Source organism: Ptychodera flava, chromosome 5, assembly GCF_041260155.1.
Source record: "Ptychodera flava strain L36383 chromosome 5, AS_Pfla_20210202, whole genome shotgun sequence".
NCBI classification, from domain to species: domain Eukaryota; kingdom Metazoa; phylum Hemichordata; class Enteropneusta; family Ptychoderidae; genus Ptychodera; species Ptychodera flava.
Window position 1 is genome coordinate 36,438,234 of NC_091932.1, and position 14,882 is coordinate 36,453,115.

At 36.2% G+C, this 14,882-nt stretch overlaps 1 protein-coding gene across 2 annotated transcripts; it reads right to left on the minus strand.

Annotated features, from left to right (window-relative positions):
- Nucleotides 1-1,486: 1,486 nt before the first annotated feature.
- Nucleotides 1,487-14,795, minus strand: LOC139133806 (mRNA export factor-like). Of its 2 annotated transcripts, XM_070700573.1 has the most exons (11): nt 14,714-14,795; nt 13,426-13,628; nt 11,872-11,964; nt 11,439-11,525; nt 9,527-9,613; nt 9,196-9,267; nt 8,428-8,535; nt 7,825-7,931; nt 6,967-7,036; nt 2,275-2,469; nt 1,487-2,122 (listed from the first exon to the last, which is right to left on the minus strand). In XM_070700573.1, the coding sequence occupies exons 2-11, from the start codon at nt 13,615-13,617 to the stop codon at nt 2,033-2,035; spliced, it is 1,101 nt and encodes a 366-aa protein (XP_070556674.1). In that variant the 5' UTR covers nt 13,618-13,628; nt 14,714-14,795; the 3' UTR covers nt 1,487-2,032. The 2 variants fall into 2 exon arrangements, with proteins under 2 accessions (XP_070556674.1, XP_070556675.1); XM_070700574.1 differs by lacking the exon at nt 14,714-14,795 and having other exon boundaries at nt 13,426-13,634.
- Nucleotides 14,796-14,882: the final 87 nt, after the last annotated feature.

Here is a 14,882-nt window from a genome sequence, read left to right on the forward strand (position 1 = left end):
TTTGAGGCACATACCACCTTAAACAGTAGCCAACAGTTTATATTTTCTCATTATATTTTGTTTGTATTGTCTTAACCGGTCAAACAGTGTTTACTCTAACCATTGAGACACAATGGACTCTAAAATTGCTGACAGCTGAAGGCATAAAGGTTGTCCTCGGTACAAAGACCATATGCTGTACCCTTGCACAGAAAGTCAAAGCCAGCAAACATGTGCAAATAGCTGGCTTTTAGCTCCACTGTCTGTGACACAGAGCTTATCAGATAGGTGGTTGTCTGCTGTAATCCCATCTTCTATCATCACTGGCTGCATCCAACAACTTTTCAATTCCGAGCTTTTTAGCCTCCACGGAAGAAGTCCAGCGGACTTATGGTTTGGGTTCTGTGCATCCGTGCATCCACGCAGATATCTCAAACGTACCTGAGCCAATTCCTTTCAAACTTCGTATTAGAATAACCATTATGCCATACATATGCATGTCCAATGTTTTACCAGTAGGTATACCATGCATGATTAGTGCTAATTTGCATATTTAGCAATTTCTTACAAAAGAGCCCTGTGTCTTGAGACTGTGCCAAATTTGATAAAACTTTGTATTGATGGTGGTAACACTGATCTCTAATAGCACACAACGACATATATCAGTATTGTGTCATATCTAATTTGCATATTTAATGAATTTTTAATATGTCAAGAAATACAGACTCAAATTAAATGAAATGTGGTACAGATCTTTATATACCAAAGCTGTAACTATGTGCAAAAACATGTAGCAGGATCATGTCATTTAATTGCTTGTTTGCATATTTGATGGATTTTAGTAATTAGGGTAATGTGTAGTCTGAAATACTATTTTGTATTTTGGTGCAACTTTTCCACCTTTTTTGTCAAAAATTGCCTTTTCTGTGACCACTTCTATTGTTTTCAAACGTGATATGAGGGTTCCTTGTATTAACCTCATTTAGGTTTCTTTAAGTCATTGGAAGTTCGCATAACAATATTTTGGGGAAAATTTCAGTATTCAATAAAAAAATCTCTGGAATAGCTTATTAGCTAGTTTTGAACCTGGATATAAAGTCCCTGGAGATGATCTGTATAACATTTTGTATAAATCATTACAAAACCTGCAATATGGTATTTTTGGGGCAAATGAACTTTCTCAAACCATCTTTGTGTAAAGTAAATGCAAAATTTCATGTGTAGATGGGAATCATTACTTTTGATTTGCTACATACATTCAGTACTTTGTGTCAATCTACCATTAACTTGTTATTGTGACAGTGACACTGTGTCATACTTTTGAAGGGTCCAAATTTATTGAACAGATTTGCAGTTCAGCAGAAATTACCACAGCTCAGTTTCAAGTAAACTTTAAATTGTACAAGCCATTTTAACAGTGAACTGCTTTGGCCAACACCCATGGTTTTCACTGAAAAGTGTGGATCTGCCTACAGGTAACACGTTAGTACGTCAAAATAGGGACACATTTCACAATTTTTATAAATTTGCAGACTTTAATGACAAATGGCATACACTATCCAGTATATACAACAAAAAGGAAAAGATAATTGTCCATTTCAGGAAATAGCTGAAGAAAAAAATGTATGCACGTCTGAAGACAACTCTACCAAATGGGTTTTTGGCTAGATGCTACTTCAGTGCTTAAATAGCCATAACAAAATATCTCTTGAATTTTGAAAGCTGTTTAATACTTATACTTGTGATAACAAACATTGCTTGAATAATGTGTAACTTATGAGTGAAGTCACTACCCTGGTAAATGTGGCATTTCAGACCAAGTAGTATTGTAATGACAGCCACATCAACTCTATCGTCATTTTCTTTTTTCTATCTTTGTTTTCTTTTTTTGTATGTTTCTATTGATGAAACTATGTACTTGTTCATCAGACAGTCCTTAACACTTGGGATCTTTCATTTACAGAAGGCAAAGCAGTTGTAATAGCTCTTTCTGTGAGATGTAAGAGTGACATCTTACATTTCTGAATTTGTGTCATTGACGTGCATTTACGAGTTATTTTCTACTTCTTGGTTTGAGCTCTTCATTAGCGTTGCCCCGGAGGAAAATGTAATTTTTCTTCTGAGGATTGAAGTACTCATGGCCCTGAAATAAGAAGATAAATTCTAGTAATGATAGTGAGACATAGAAGCAACTGTCCTTCAGATATCTATCATTTCCTCCTGATGACCACATTCAAAAGCATGAAGATATAATTACCATGGTAACGATACCAAATACAGGTAACACACCCTTACCTTTGACCAATCATAGCTCGATGCATATGCAAATATATTGCCCTGTGCATTGAATGTACAACATGTGATTGGCTGTTCCAATGCCTCTGAAGTCTTCAGTTTTGTTCTGGCATCTTTGTCCCAGAAGCTGAATCTTCCGTCTGAGCCACATGTTGCCAGAGTTCCATGTTCAGGATGAAATGCAATACCATTCACCTAAAACCACACGTAACCAATTACCATGGGGGAAAATCAGAGTTGACTCTGCAACACAGTACTTTACATGGTAGGGATATTTGAACGACTTCACAGCATTAATTTTCACTCTGATCAAAATAACTTGGACAAGTTTGTTACTATAAAAGTTTAAACAATAGAAACTAGGCTATAGTAATTTGGCATTTTCACTTGGATACGTAGATTCATCTCTTAGCAACGATACTTCAGAAAGAATGCACCTTGTAGACAGATATTTGGACTCTTTAATTTTGATAATTTTGTTGTGGTCTACTGCTTGTTGGGGCTCATTTTGAAGCATGTTGAGTAAATAAATTTTCACCATCTTAGTTTTGTTGAAACAAAAATTTCATTTTATTCCCCAGTTATCACAGGGATGGCAGCCATTTTGAATTTAAAATATCCGTAAATGTTGGGTAATTGGTATCTTTTGTGGCAAAATTTACATGTGATCCCTGATTTTTATCACAACTGGAAGTTGTGATATAGAGGTGGTTTCAACCGGTGTTTGATGTCGTCCATTTCCGTAAACGACAAAAAGTCAAAAACTGCTGAACAGACTGCGTTGATATTTGATACCAATACATAGACTGGTTCCAAGGTTCCAATTCCGAAAAATGGAGCCAAACGGAGCGCCGGTTAGATAGTTTTGGGAAATTTCTAACCCCCCTTTTTATCTAATTGATTTTAGGGGTCTTTCATATATGTAGTTTTGGAATGTACACCAATCCTGCATTGTGGACTGTTTTATGAGTTGTTGAACAGAAATGAGGTTTTGATGAATGTTAGAAATATGCAGGATGGCTGATTCGAAGTGTAAGAGATTTCTATTGTCTTTTGGGCATCAAAAGCATTAAAAAAAACATATTTCATAGTTTAGATTCTCACTTTTGAGATGACCCTAGGCATTTGTTAAGTAAACATCCTTGAGTCAATATACAGACTTTGACATTCCAGAGATTAAGTATCCACAACCTCACATGTTACAGTCTTTCACTACAATGGTATGGCCCAAACCCATTGTTATCAATGGAGAGTGTGGACCTGTCTACAGGAAATTGGGGTGAACAGGTTAGACAATGACGTTACAAGTTGTAGGTTAGTCATCAAGGTAGCACCAGCATACAGTCCTGAGCATCTGTCCATGTGTTCTCACAGCAAATTACAGGGAAAAAAAATATTTGAGAAGTTTCTCTCCTTTAAATAGAAGTATATTACAATTTACTAGTAAACCTGTCATGGATAGATTGCTCTCAAATGATCTGTAACACAGTTATTGCCCATTAGCAACAAATCTATGGCAAGATTTATGTAAAGTTCATGAACTTACACAAGGTATTAGACAAAAGATGACCATGACTTTGCTACTTTTCAACATTTATTTCAATCAGATTTCCCCAGCTTAGTGTATAATTGTGTAATCTTAATTACTGCATAGACTCTCGAGAAAAACGGGACAGGCAACTGCTGAGGTTTCTTTGTGCGATCTATCTTGGAATACATTAAAGTTTATTTGCCAAGCGGTCCCCGACAACAATACTTCTACTTAACACTGAATCTCATTAACGATCAAACTGACGTTCTGAATATGTACACTTTGCTCTTGCATGGCACGTTCCGAATAATGACACAGAGAATTTTGAGGGTTTTTGATACTAGTCATGGTGAATGTTATGGTAACGATGAAGATCACATTTTGGATTCAAGCCGAAGCCAACGGGAAAAAACCAGACGATAAAAACAGTGTACATTTAGCCATAGACGCTACAGAAAACTCTTGCTAGATATCGACAATATAAGTTCCCTACCATAAAAATCTCCGATAACAACAAACACTTACAAGTTAGACAGGTTTACACTTCCCCAGTCCTGCGAAACGAAAATCTGACCTTTATTTCATCTGTCACGCAACATTTGACGAAAATCAGGGAACACAAAAAATGACTACTCCATCGGAGCTCAAAAACGACCTCTAACATTTTGGTACTGTTTTAGCCTAAAGAAACACCAAAGTTCGGATAAGCTACACATGTTTACATCCGCAAAGTACTAAAAAATACATTTGTAACACTGACTTTCGCTGTCAGGAGAAACTTCGCGATAAATCGGGACTATCCATCGGTTGATGGAGTCAGAAGCGGTAAGGTAGACATGCATTTACACAAGCTGAACGCTGTCCTTGTAAATTTGGCCGTTCACAGTTTTCAAACAACAAAATTTCAGTAGATAACATACGTACTTTACCGAATCATGGAGCACTCCTCGCACAGAAAATATTCCGACGGTTAAAAAACTGCAAAAACGAGGGAAAATTCGGAGATACACGGACGATTGCGGAATGTAAACAACTCTGTGATGTCAACTGCTGTTAAGTCTGGAACTGCAGCGGTATGTGTTTCGGATTTCTATTCGAAACTTTGTCACTTTACAGCAACATACTGACTCCCTGCAGACTTCTAGTTGCATCGAATCTCGCTACCAATATGTAAAGAGTACTTTAAAACCATTTTGACGAATTCTTCTCAAAATAGTTGTAACACTTTTATTTCTAAAAATGGACTTGCGGGTAATCCGGAATAACTTGTAATCCGAAAACATTATTACCGTATACCCGCATGCACGTGTCTATGAACCGGACGTTGTGCAATTGATCGGGCCCAGCTTCATTCCTTCCCCGACCCATTAACACCTCTTAATTATTCCAAGATAGATCGGAAGCTGCTAATCCCATAGACCCTTTGTTCTCTATCGGAGTTGCCTGTCCCGTTTTTCTCGAGAGTCTATGATTACTGTCAACTTAGCTTTACTAACTTATTCATACCTCATTATTCTTACACTACTGTTATACCTTATAACCACAAAATTTCAAGAGATGCATATATGATTGTCACTTAACAAACAATTTACAAATATGTCTTCTGCTTTTTCTCCATATACATATACATGTCTCTTTTCTCATAAAAATGAGCTTAAAATCGCAATGTGAAAAATAGTCTTTCAGCTATATGTGTGCTCATTGACTTCGTGGTCTGTCTAATTCACAGTGAGTGTGGTTGTTGATAAATGCCGATAATACTAGGCGGTCATTATGTCCAAGCGCCATTGGTGGTATTTTTTAACATAATGACCATAGGTCATTATCACATCTGGAAGTTGTGATATAGGGTTAGCTTCAACCGGTGATGGACAGTGTCCATTTTCCGTAAACGACAAAAAGTCAAAACCACTGAACAGACTGCATTGATATTTGGTAGAGATATTCAGACTAATTCCAAGGTTCCGATTCGAAAAATGGAGCCAAACGGAGCAGCGGTTTAGTTTTGGGAAATTTCTAACCCCCCCCTTTAACTAATTGATTTTAGGGGTCTTCAATATATGTAGTTTTGGAATGTACACCAATCCTGCATTGTGGACTATTTAACGAGTTGTTGAACAGAAATGAGGTTTTGATGAATGTTACAAATATGCAGGATGGCTGATTCAAAGTATCAGAGATTTTCATGCGCTTTTGGTAATAAAATTGATAAAAAACAACATATTTAATGTTTAAGATTTCTCACATTTGTTATTACCCTTAATATTACAGACTTGATGACATAACTAGCTGCTGGACCTGTTTACTGGCGCATTGATTTAAAGACAAAGATCGTTTTATTTTGTAATAAGGACGTGTGATTTTGTAAAACATAGTCTATTAGCCTGGAAATGTGATTTTTGCGAATATTGCTTACCCCACTGACAAACAGTGTGGTTTGAAAATGGCTGGAATTCGCTACTTCGGGACTTTGTTTTCTGTGTGCATTTACTGACAAACTCCAAAGCCGCAGCACCTACCCATTCAGTATTTCATGTACAGGTGTACCCAGAGATAGAGTAGTTTCACAATGTGCCAGTTGTGATCAAGTGCCATTGGCGCTATTTTTATTTATGCTTTGTAAAGAGAACAGTCGAAAGTTTCATTGAGAAAACTTTGAGGCGTGCACTACCTTAACTAAAATATAAAAGAAATTGATGTTTTTGCTGTACTATAGTAAAATGATACAAGTACGTTTGGATGATTCTAATGGTGAAATAGAGTTAAGAATGAATTCTGGTGGAGAGACACAAACTAACAGTATTCCCATCCTGGGTAACCAATGCCAACTGGTGCAGTTGTAAACTCTGCTGGTTAAAGGTATACTGTCACCTGTTCCAATTTTGGCACAGTAACCATAGAAAGAGGAAATTTAACCAATCACAGATTTTAAGCGGGTGGCTGTTTGAAAACAGTGCCCATTTTGAATACCAGGGAATACCCCTTTGACCATATATTGGCATTCTTAGATTACAGGTGACTGTATACCTTTAACAGGCAGTAGAGCGACCTTTCAAGCGTTCTGCAATGCGTCAGAGGCTAACCAGTGCCAATAGGTTTGATAGGCAAACTGTCGACACAGATTGAGTGTTTCAGTTGAATAAAAAAATTATTTTACTTACAGCAAATATATCCTGGATTGAATTGGTGCTGCCGTTTGATCGATGACATTTGAATGTAAAGTTGTCTTTCCTGCAAATAAAAAATAGCATAAATGAAACTGGGCTCCCACTTTGATCACAATCAATTTACATATGACCTGTATCTATATCAAACAATTCAGTCCCATACTTGTTAGTACCGTATTTTTAACTGAAGTACATACGAGGGAGTAAGCTTTGAATATCTTTTTAGACGCAGTTAAACTATATATATGAGTGGTTTTGTGGAACTAAGGGAAAACCAAACTCCTTTGGACTCCTGGTGTCAAAATCTAAATTAATGTGCATATTGTATACCAACTAAAATGATCATAGGGTTCAGACAAACACGAGCCATGCTGCTGTTGTGACATGTTAAAGTAGGTCATAAGTTATCCTGACACTCAATCCAACACTGATCAGTGCATGTACTTGTGATATACACTGCTTACTACTCTATATTCAATATTCAAATGTTTGTCTCTCTGGATTTTATTTTCTAGCTAAAGCAGGGCCTTCTTTACTGTCCCAGATTGCCCTAAACTTGAAAACAGACGAAACAACAATAAAGACATGCCAGAAATCTTACAGTTTGCCTTTGTGCACCTACAATGTCAGTCTCATTTCAGATGGTTTATGTAAAATCAATTTATTCAAAAGAAGTGACCTTTCACATTCTTAATTAATGCTTCAAAGATTTGTAATTGTTCTGAACAAAAAATTTAGAACACCAGTAACACAGGGTATACGTATTAAACCATTTTATATTGCTATTGTATTCAAAGAGCCAACTCACAGGATTTTCATACTGTAAAATGTTGGCAAAGAGACATAACTTACGGGTTAGCAGCCTGAACAAACTGAATTGCAACACGTCCTTCTATACTACCCAGTGCAAATCCAGTGGGTGCTTGTTTCTTATCTTTGAATATTGCAACACAACGATGCTACAAAAAAAGATTCAGAATTACTTGTTGAGACCTGCCTTGAAAACACCTTATGGTGAGTGGGAAATACAAGAATTCATTCATTACCTGTCCACAAGCATGACACAAATGTGACACTATTCCTTTTCATCAAAGAGGATTAGTTTTTAATAACCAGACTGAATTCTGCTGGAAGTATGTTCAATTCTCAATGAAACTGTAAATTAAACTCGTAAATTCAACAATCTCCAACAACTTGATAAATTCCATAGATTTCATATGTCTTTTGTTCAATGTTAACTAAATATAGGTGTTAAAACATAAAGTTTAAAAATAATAGTAACTATTGACGGCTGGCTTGAACTTTAGTTTCTCATTTGTCTCATGCAGTCAAATAAGACTTTTCAACAAATTTACAATGGTTATAAAAGGACTATGAATATTATTACTTGATAACAAACGTTTGGAATAAACGTTTAAGCTTGCAATAAAGACTTTATATTTAAGATATTCTCACCTGGTATTTCAATGGTGACTCAATACGTTTGTATTCTGATGGTTGATTTTCTAATTGATACACAATAATTCCTCGTCCAGCCGTTCCAACTACAGCCATCGGATACATCTACAAGGAAATAATAAATTAGATACAATAGGATGGTTACATAATAATTTTCACTGGTAAACATTGAAAATATTTCATGGACATACACACTGTACAGGATTTTGTTACATATGTATCACCCTATTCCATGTTGCATGTGACAAATAAAACCTATATTGTAACAAGCTGCTCTGAAAATTAGCAAAAACAGAAGTAATCCCTATGTCTTCATTTACATAAAAGTAATCTTCGACATTTGTTTCTCCCATTACACAACTCTAATGTTTGCACATTTTTGAAACTATCAAGATCACTCGAACAAATATAAACCTCCACTACTGGATGCAGCTGTACAGCAAATAATAAGATGATATGTGCTGAGATTTTTTACTTTGAAGTGAACAAACAAAGAAACATACACACAGACAGACAGACAGACATACAGAAAGACAGACGTACATACAGACAGACACATACAGACATACATACATACAGACATATATACAGACATACAGACAGACATACATACATACAGACCATATGTACCATATACATACCGGTACATAGACATACATACATACATACAGACAGACAAACAGACATACAGACACCACTGACTTACCATATACACTCTCTTCGGTATACTTATACCAAATTGAGCTAAAAATTCATTATACTTACTACATCCATGCAGTAACATCTTTCTGGAAGCTGTAAAGTCATCATAGGGTTTGGAGTGCGAGTATCCCAGAACTAAAGGTAAAATGTATAGATAACAGTTTTTGAATTTCATCTCTTCCATGCCAATTTCAAATGCTAAAATGCTATCATGCAAAGATAGATATTCATTAAAACTACTGATGGCATTAAAATGAAGAAAAGGTCATCTTTAAAGACAGCATCTTGTCCAGAAATATAAATTTACTGATTCAGAAGTGAAAATATTAATTTGACACATTACACGGCAAGCATTATGAAAGAAAATGCTTTTATTTCTGAATTTTGTTCTTACCTTTAGTGTTTTGTCCCAGCTTCCAGTTACTGCACAGCTGTAATTTGGTGCTTTTATCCAATGTATTGATTTAATTGGAGCATCATGCTGTACAACAGAAAAATAAAATTACTCACATACAATTTTCACTTAGAGGGACAGCATTTTTGTTGACCAAAGATTTGATCAACTTTTTGAATAATGTAGGCAGATTACAATTCTTGGCATACACAAAGCTTGCAACCTCATAACAGAAATGCTATTACAGTGATTTTACGACTTATCCGGACACCAAACTTGCTAATTACCCAGCAACTTCGCTGATGATATTGAGACTTTGATCGGTAATTACCAAAGCACTTTGGTAATTCACCTCAAACTTGATACTTGATCTGGCTGCATGAGTGCGCCATGGGGTATACAATGTGTATACAAAGTCACTACTAGTCATACTAGTGCCATAAACTAATTTGTGACCAGGGGTTGGCATTCCACTGAACAGCATTCCTCAGTAAAACCAACATATGTACATGTGTGCTGTTCATCGTGTTACATGTAAAACTCAACTACGGAGAGGTTAAAGAGTATAATGGGTCGTTAGAGTTTGTTTAATTACTTTTCAGAGCAGCAAAAACTATTACTTATGTTACAAAATGTAAAACAAGGGGACATTGGAATTCCTATTACAGCATTGTGAGGAAAATCCTACGTTTATATCCAGTTTATTTATAATCCGTCACCTAAATAGAATAGTCCCACTCCACGCATCCCCCATTGGTTTTCCTTCTCTAAAACCTGCAGTTTCATTCGTTTGAAACAATTATACTTTCATCTGTGAAGAGTTTTTACCGGTGACTATTACAACTTTCACTGCCAGTTGTTGTTTTCATAAGATGCAGACCATATAATACTGAGGTACGCTGAGTTGCTTTTATGTGCAGGCAATGCAGATGCCACTCCACAGTTCACACTGTGCTGTTGATCGGCAAAGTACAAGACGTCTTTGTTTCACTTTTTTTAAATTTTAAGATATGATTCATGGGAAAATTTTACCAAATGTCACTGATGGGATTGTGTTTTCAATTTTATTTGATGCAGGGATGTGAAATACTGTGTCAGTTTAGCTCGAAATCGTTGCGGAGTTTTGCTGCCTTTTGGCAATGGTTGTCTATCAGCATAAATGTGATCGAGGAATGCCAGTTCATGGAGATAGAGAGATTGAAAATCTTTTCTGTATTCTAGCTTCCTTTACAATTTCTGCAGGTATAACTTGATTTAGGAAAGTGATTGAAAGTTTGAGTGGTGTTCAATAATTGTGCCTAAATCAGCACAAATTGAGTGGAAAAGTATTGAAGTAAGACTGTTCAATCAGATATGATGTCCATTGAAGCATTGAAGTTACAGAAATATTTTGGTGCAGTGGGCAGGTCTACTGCATTGCAAGTTGTATTTGTCCTGTGCCATTTTCATCACTTTGTTCAGCAATTTTTGTATGGGTACACTGTTGAATACTTTTAGTACAAACTCATGTCTCAAATTGGTTTATGCTATCACTGTATGCACTGTGGCTGTCAGCGTCTGTGTTTACACTTTGCCACCCATGGAGTTACTGCAGCCAGATCAAGTATCAAGTTTGAGGTGAATTACCAAAGTGCTTTGGTAATTACTGATCAAAGTCTCAATATCATCAGCGAAGTTGCTGGGTAATTAGCAAGTTTGGTGTCCGGATAAGTCGTAAAACCACAGTAAAAGTCAAAGTTCCAACATTTACATTGCTGTTATGATTGCGGAACTGTAACTAGATTAATTTTCAGTTTTGCAAGATCAACAGAGGCTTTGACATTTTAACCTGTATGCTGTAATGATTTTGTTACCCTGATAATATGTAAAACCAAAATCTGAGCGTGTACCGATCTGAGAAAGTAAACCTTACCTGAGCTATTTGAATGGCTTGGTTGGAATTCAAATCCCACATTTTGGCAGTTTTGTCGCTTGATGCTGTGAATACTTTTGTACCATCCTATAATATAACATGATATGTATGATTTAAAACGGCGTGTTAATGGGGAACTTTGGATGAGAATTATACATTTATTACTGAAAGAGGAAACTCTATGACTGGTTGGTCTAAGTATACATCCTTTTACAATGCCAGCCAAATTAAATCTTTGCTGAACGCATGTTACCTGTGAATTTTATATTCATAACCTCTTTGAGTAATGTAATACCATTATATTATATTTTTCTGACAGAGCTACATCAATCTTATGGAAAATCCTGAAGGCAAAGGTAATTATATACACTTGATATATGTGGGATGTGACTGCTTTCAAATGTTTATGATGGGTCCACAAGACAGTACTTACATCATGCCAGCACACATCAAGTACTGGTCCAGTATGTGTTTGTTGAGCTTTGGGAACTGTCTGTCCTGTGTTTTGGATTTCCCAGCATCTTACCTATTAGTTATCATAAATTAGAATATATATTGTCAGTGATGATATCTGCCTGAGATTTAAGTCTATGATAACGAGCATTTATGCTATGAACCCATTTTGAAGTAAATTGAGACATGCCTTATACATTCTGAAGGAGATAATATCTGAACCAAAAGTGCTGGCTTAATAAGATAGAATGTTTCTCGAGCACAGATATTTGGATTCTCAAACTTTTATAACATTCTTTTGGCCTACCACTTGCGGAGGCTCATTGTGAAACTTATGGAGTAAACAGAGTTTTCATTGGTTTAGTTTTCATTGGTGAAGTTGGGAATTTTATTTTCCCCATAGAGATAACACAGGGATGGCGGCCATTTTTAATTTCAAATATCAGTAAATACTTGGTAATTTGCCTCTGCAGTACCCAAATTTTCATGGTTACCCAGATTTTTTATTCTTAATTTTGCGAGAATGGTTGAAACTCTGTTTGAAGAAAGTTTCAGAAAAAGTTTAAGTCTTTCATTTTCGAGGCGTGAACTACCATTATTAGGAAAGTTCTATCATTGGTACAACTTAGACATGCAACGGTACATATTTGGAACACTGCAAGTACTTGCAATCATAGGGGCAGCTTACAGAAGATCTCAGAACTGGACGGACATTAAATTGGATGATGTGTGTTTCTACTCTTGCTTTGCTAGCCATGATGCAATGAAGCCCCAACCAAAACAGAATTCCTATGTATGATGCCTTAAAAGTGCCTGGGAAACACCAGCACTCATATGCACAGAGTACCGTATCTTCCGGTTCAGTAGGCATTATAGTCACAAATGAAACATTACAACTGTATATGGATTTATGGAAATACATGTGATCGCTGAAGTCATAATTTCATGTGACAATTCTTTGGCCTAGATTCTGCAAGTTGCTAGCTAGTGTACTCGGTGAGCTGTATAATTTGTATATCAGATTTAATGACATACATACAGTATGTTGTCTCAGTGTACAAATTTCTATTAATTTTAATGTATAAAACAAAAAGATATCTTGGCCACAAAATTTGCCACTTGCAATGGCAAAGTTAGTCTTGGAAATTTCCTGAGGTATAAAAGACTTGCTGTACGTAAAATTTGGGACAGATATTATTTTTGAATAGTGATGGCACTGTGCTACTATTATCAATTGGCCCTATTGGAGTACTTTTCTGCAACTCATTCAATCAACAACTCTATGTACCTGAAATTAACTTAACTGAGAACATACCTCAAAGGATCCACATCAATGTGACTTTGAAATAGACAACAGTCAGGGTTAGTTTAGGGTTAGCATCAATAGAAAATGTATTATTTTATTACAGAGAAAATCTAGAAGTTACAGAGGGAGCCTTAAGATGGTCTTTTCAATTAAAAATGGCTAATGCTGCAAAGCCTTAATGAATATTTATCAGGAGTGACTGGGAATCTCTGTCAGATCATAACTTACATCATTAGCCCATGAACCAGCAATGAGAAATGTAGATCCCATAGCCATGGGACTGAATGCCATACAGCTAACACTGTCATCTGGTGGTGATGCTACTTCTATATCTTTCATAGGATTGTGATCAGCAGCTGTTTGACCAAACACAGATCCTGTTGTACCAAAACCACTTGTGGTACCGCTATACAGGCTCATTCTATTCACTTCTGAAAAATAAGTTATAAATTTAATACAGTCTTATCAGTTTGCATCAAGGGCAGCTTGCCAACTTGACAGGGTAAATGTACAATCCACGGGCCTATGACACTATCTAGCAAGCTAGACAGCCTATAATTCCAAAACAGAAGCAAAAAATTTCTCCTTCAAACTTGACAAGCAATATCATAATGATCCATACACATTCTTGCAAACTTGACAGGCAACTATTGATTTTATAACATGCCTAGCATATTGAACATAACACGCTCTATAAGATACAGCGATAGTTTGTTGATGACGTAGCGGACCGCCTAGTCATCATTTGTCTGAAAGTGAACCAGAACTATCTTCAACAAGACAACTTTGGGATTTAAAAATGTCCAAATTATAACTTTTACATAGGAAATCAGGTTTTCAGAAAATTATGCATTAAAAACTTGATTAACTGCATAACAGTGATTTATATATATATCACTGCGCCATTTGATGATGAAAAACATTCATATCTTTTTTAAAGATTTTCGTCTAAAATAAAAATAAAACGCATGATTGTAATTTGCCATTAAAGCTCAATATATGGAGAGAAAACTATGTAAGAGATGTGTGTAATAAAAACTTAAAAGCCAAAACAAGGGACTATAATTGTACTATTGAGGGAGGAGACCATTTACCCTCCTGATTTTGGGCAAATGGTAACCTTTTGGCACGGTACCAGTGACATAAGGCACAGGGTCTGTGTGCCACTTTCACCATGCATCAGCTATGGGCATAGCTGCAGTACATTAGCTCGAGGTTTTGCCTGGGTATTTGGGTCGGACGGCAAAAATACCAAATACCCAGGCAAAACCTCGAGCTACTTTACAGCAGCTACTTGGGGCATAGATAGTGGACACGGCCTACATCGTACATGTAATTAATCGTGATGAAGGAAATGAGCACGCGGCACATCTTGCGCATGTTGTGTGGGAATAGTAAGTGAGTGTGCAGTAAAAGATTTCTATACTCGATAGGCGACTGAAGGGCATACACTTGTATTTCATCAAGCACTGCAATGTGTATGCCATTGTCTATTCTGCACGGTGGGAATGCTTACCTCGTTACAAATGCGCAATAGATCAGTATCCACAAACTCAAAAACAGATATCACCCACAGAGCTGTTCGACAACTTTATTTTACAGCTGCAAATTCAAATATGAAAAGAAAAAAATGATAGCCACCATATCTGACAAAGGCAATTATATCAAACAGATTTTATAATGCT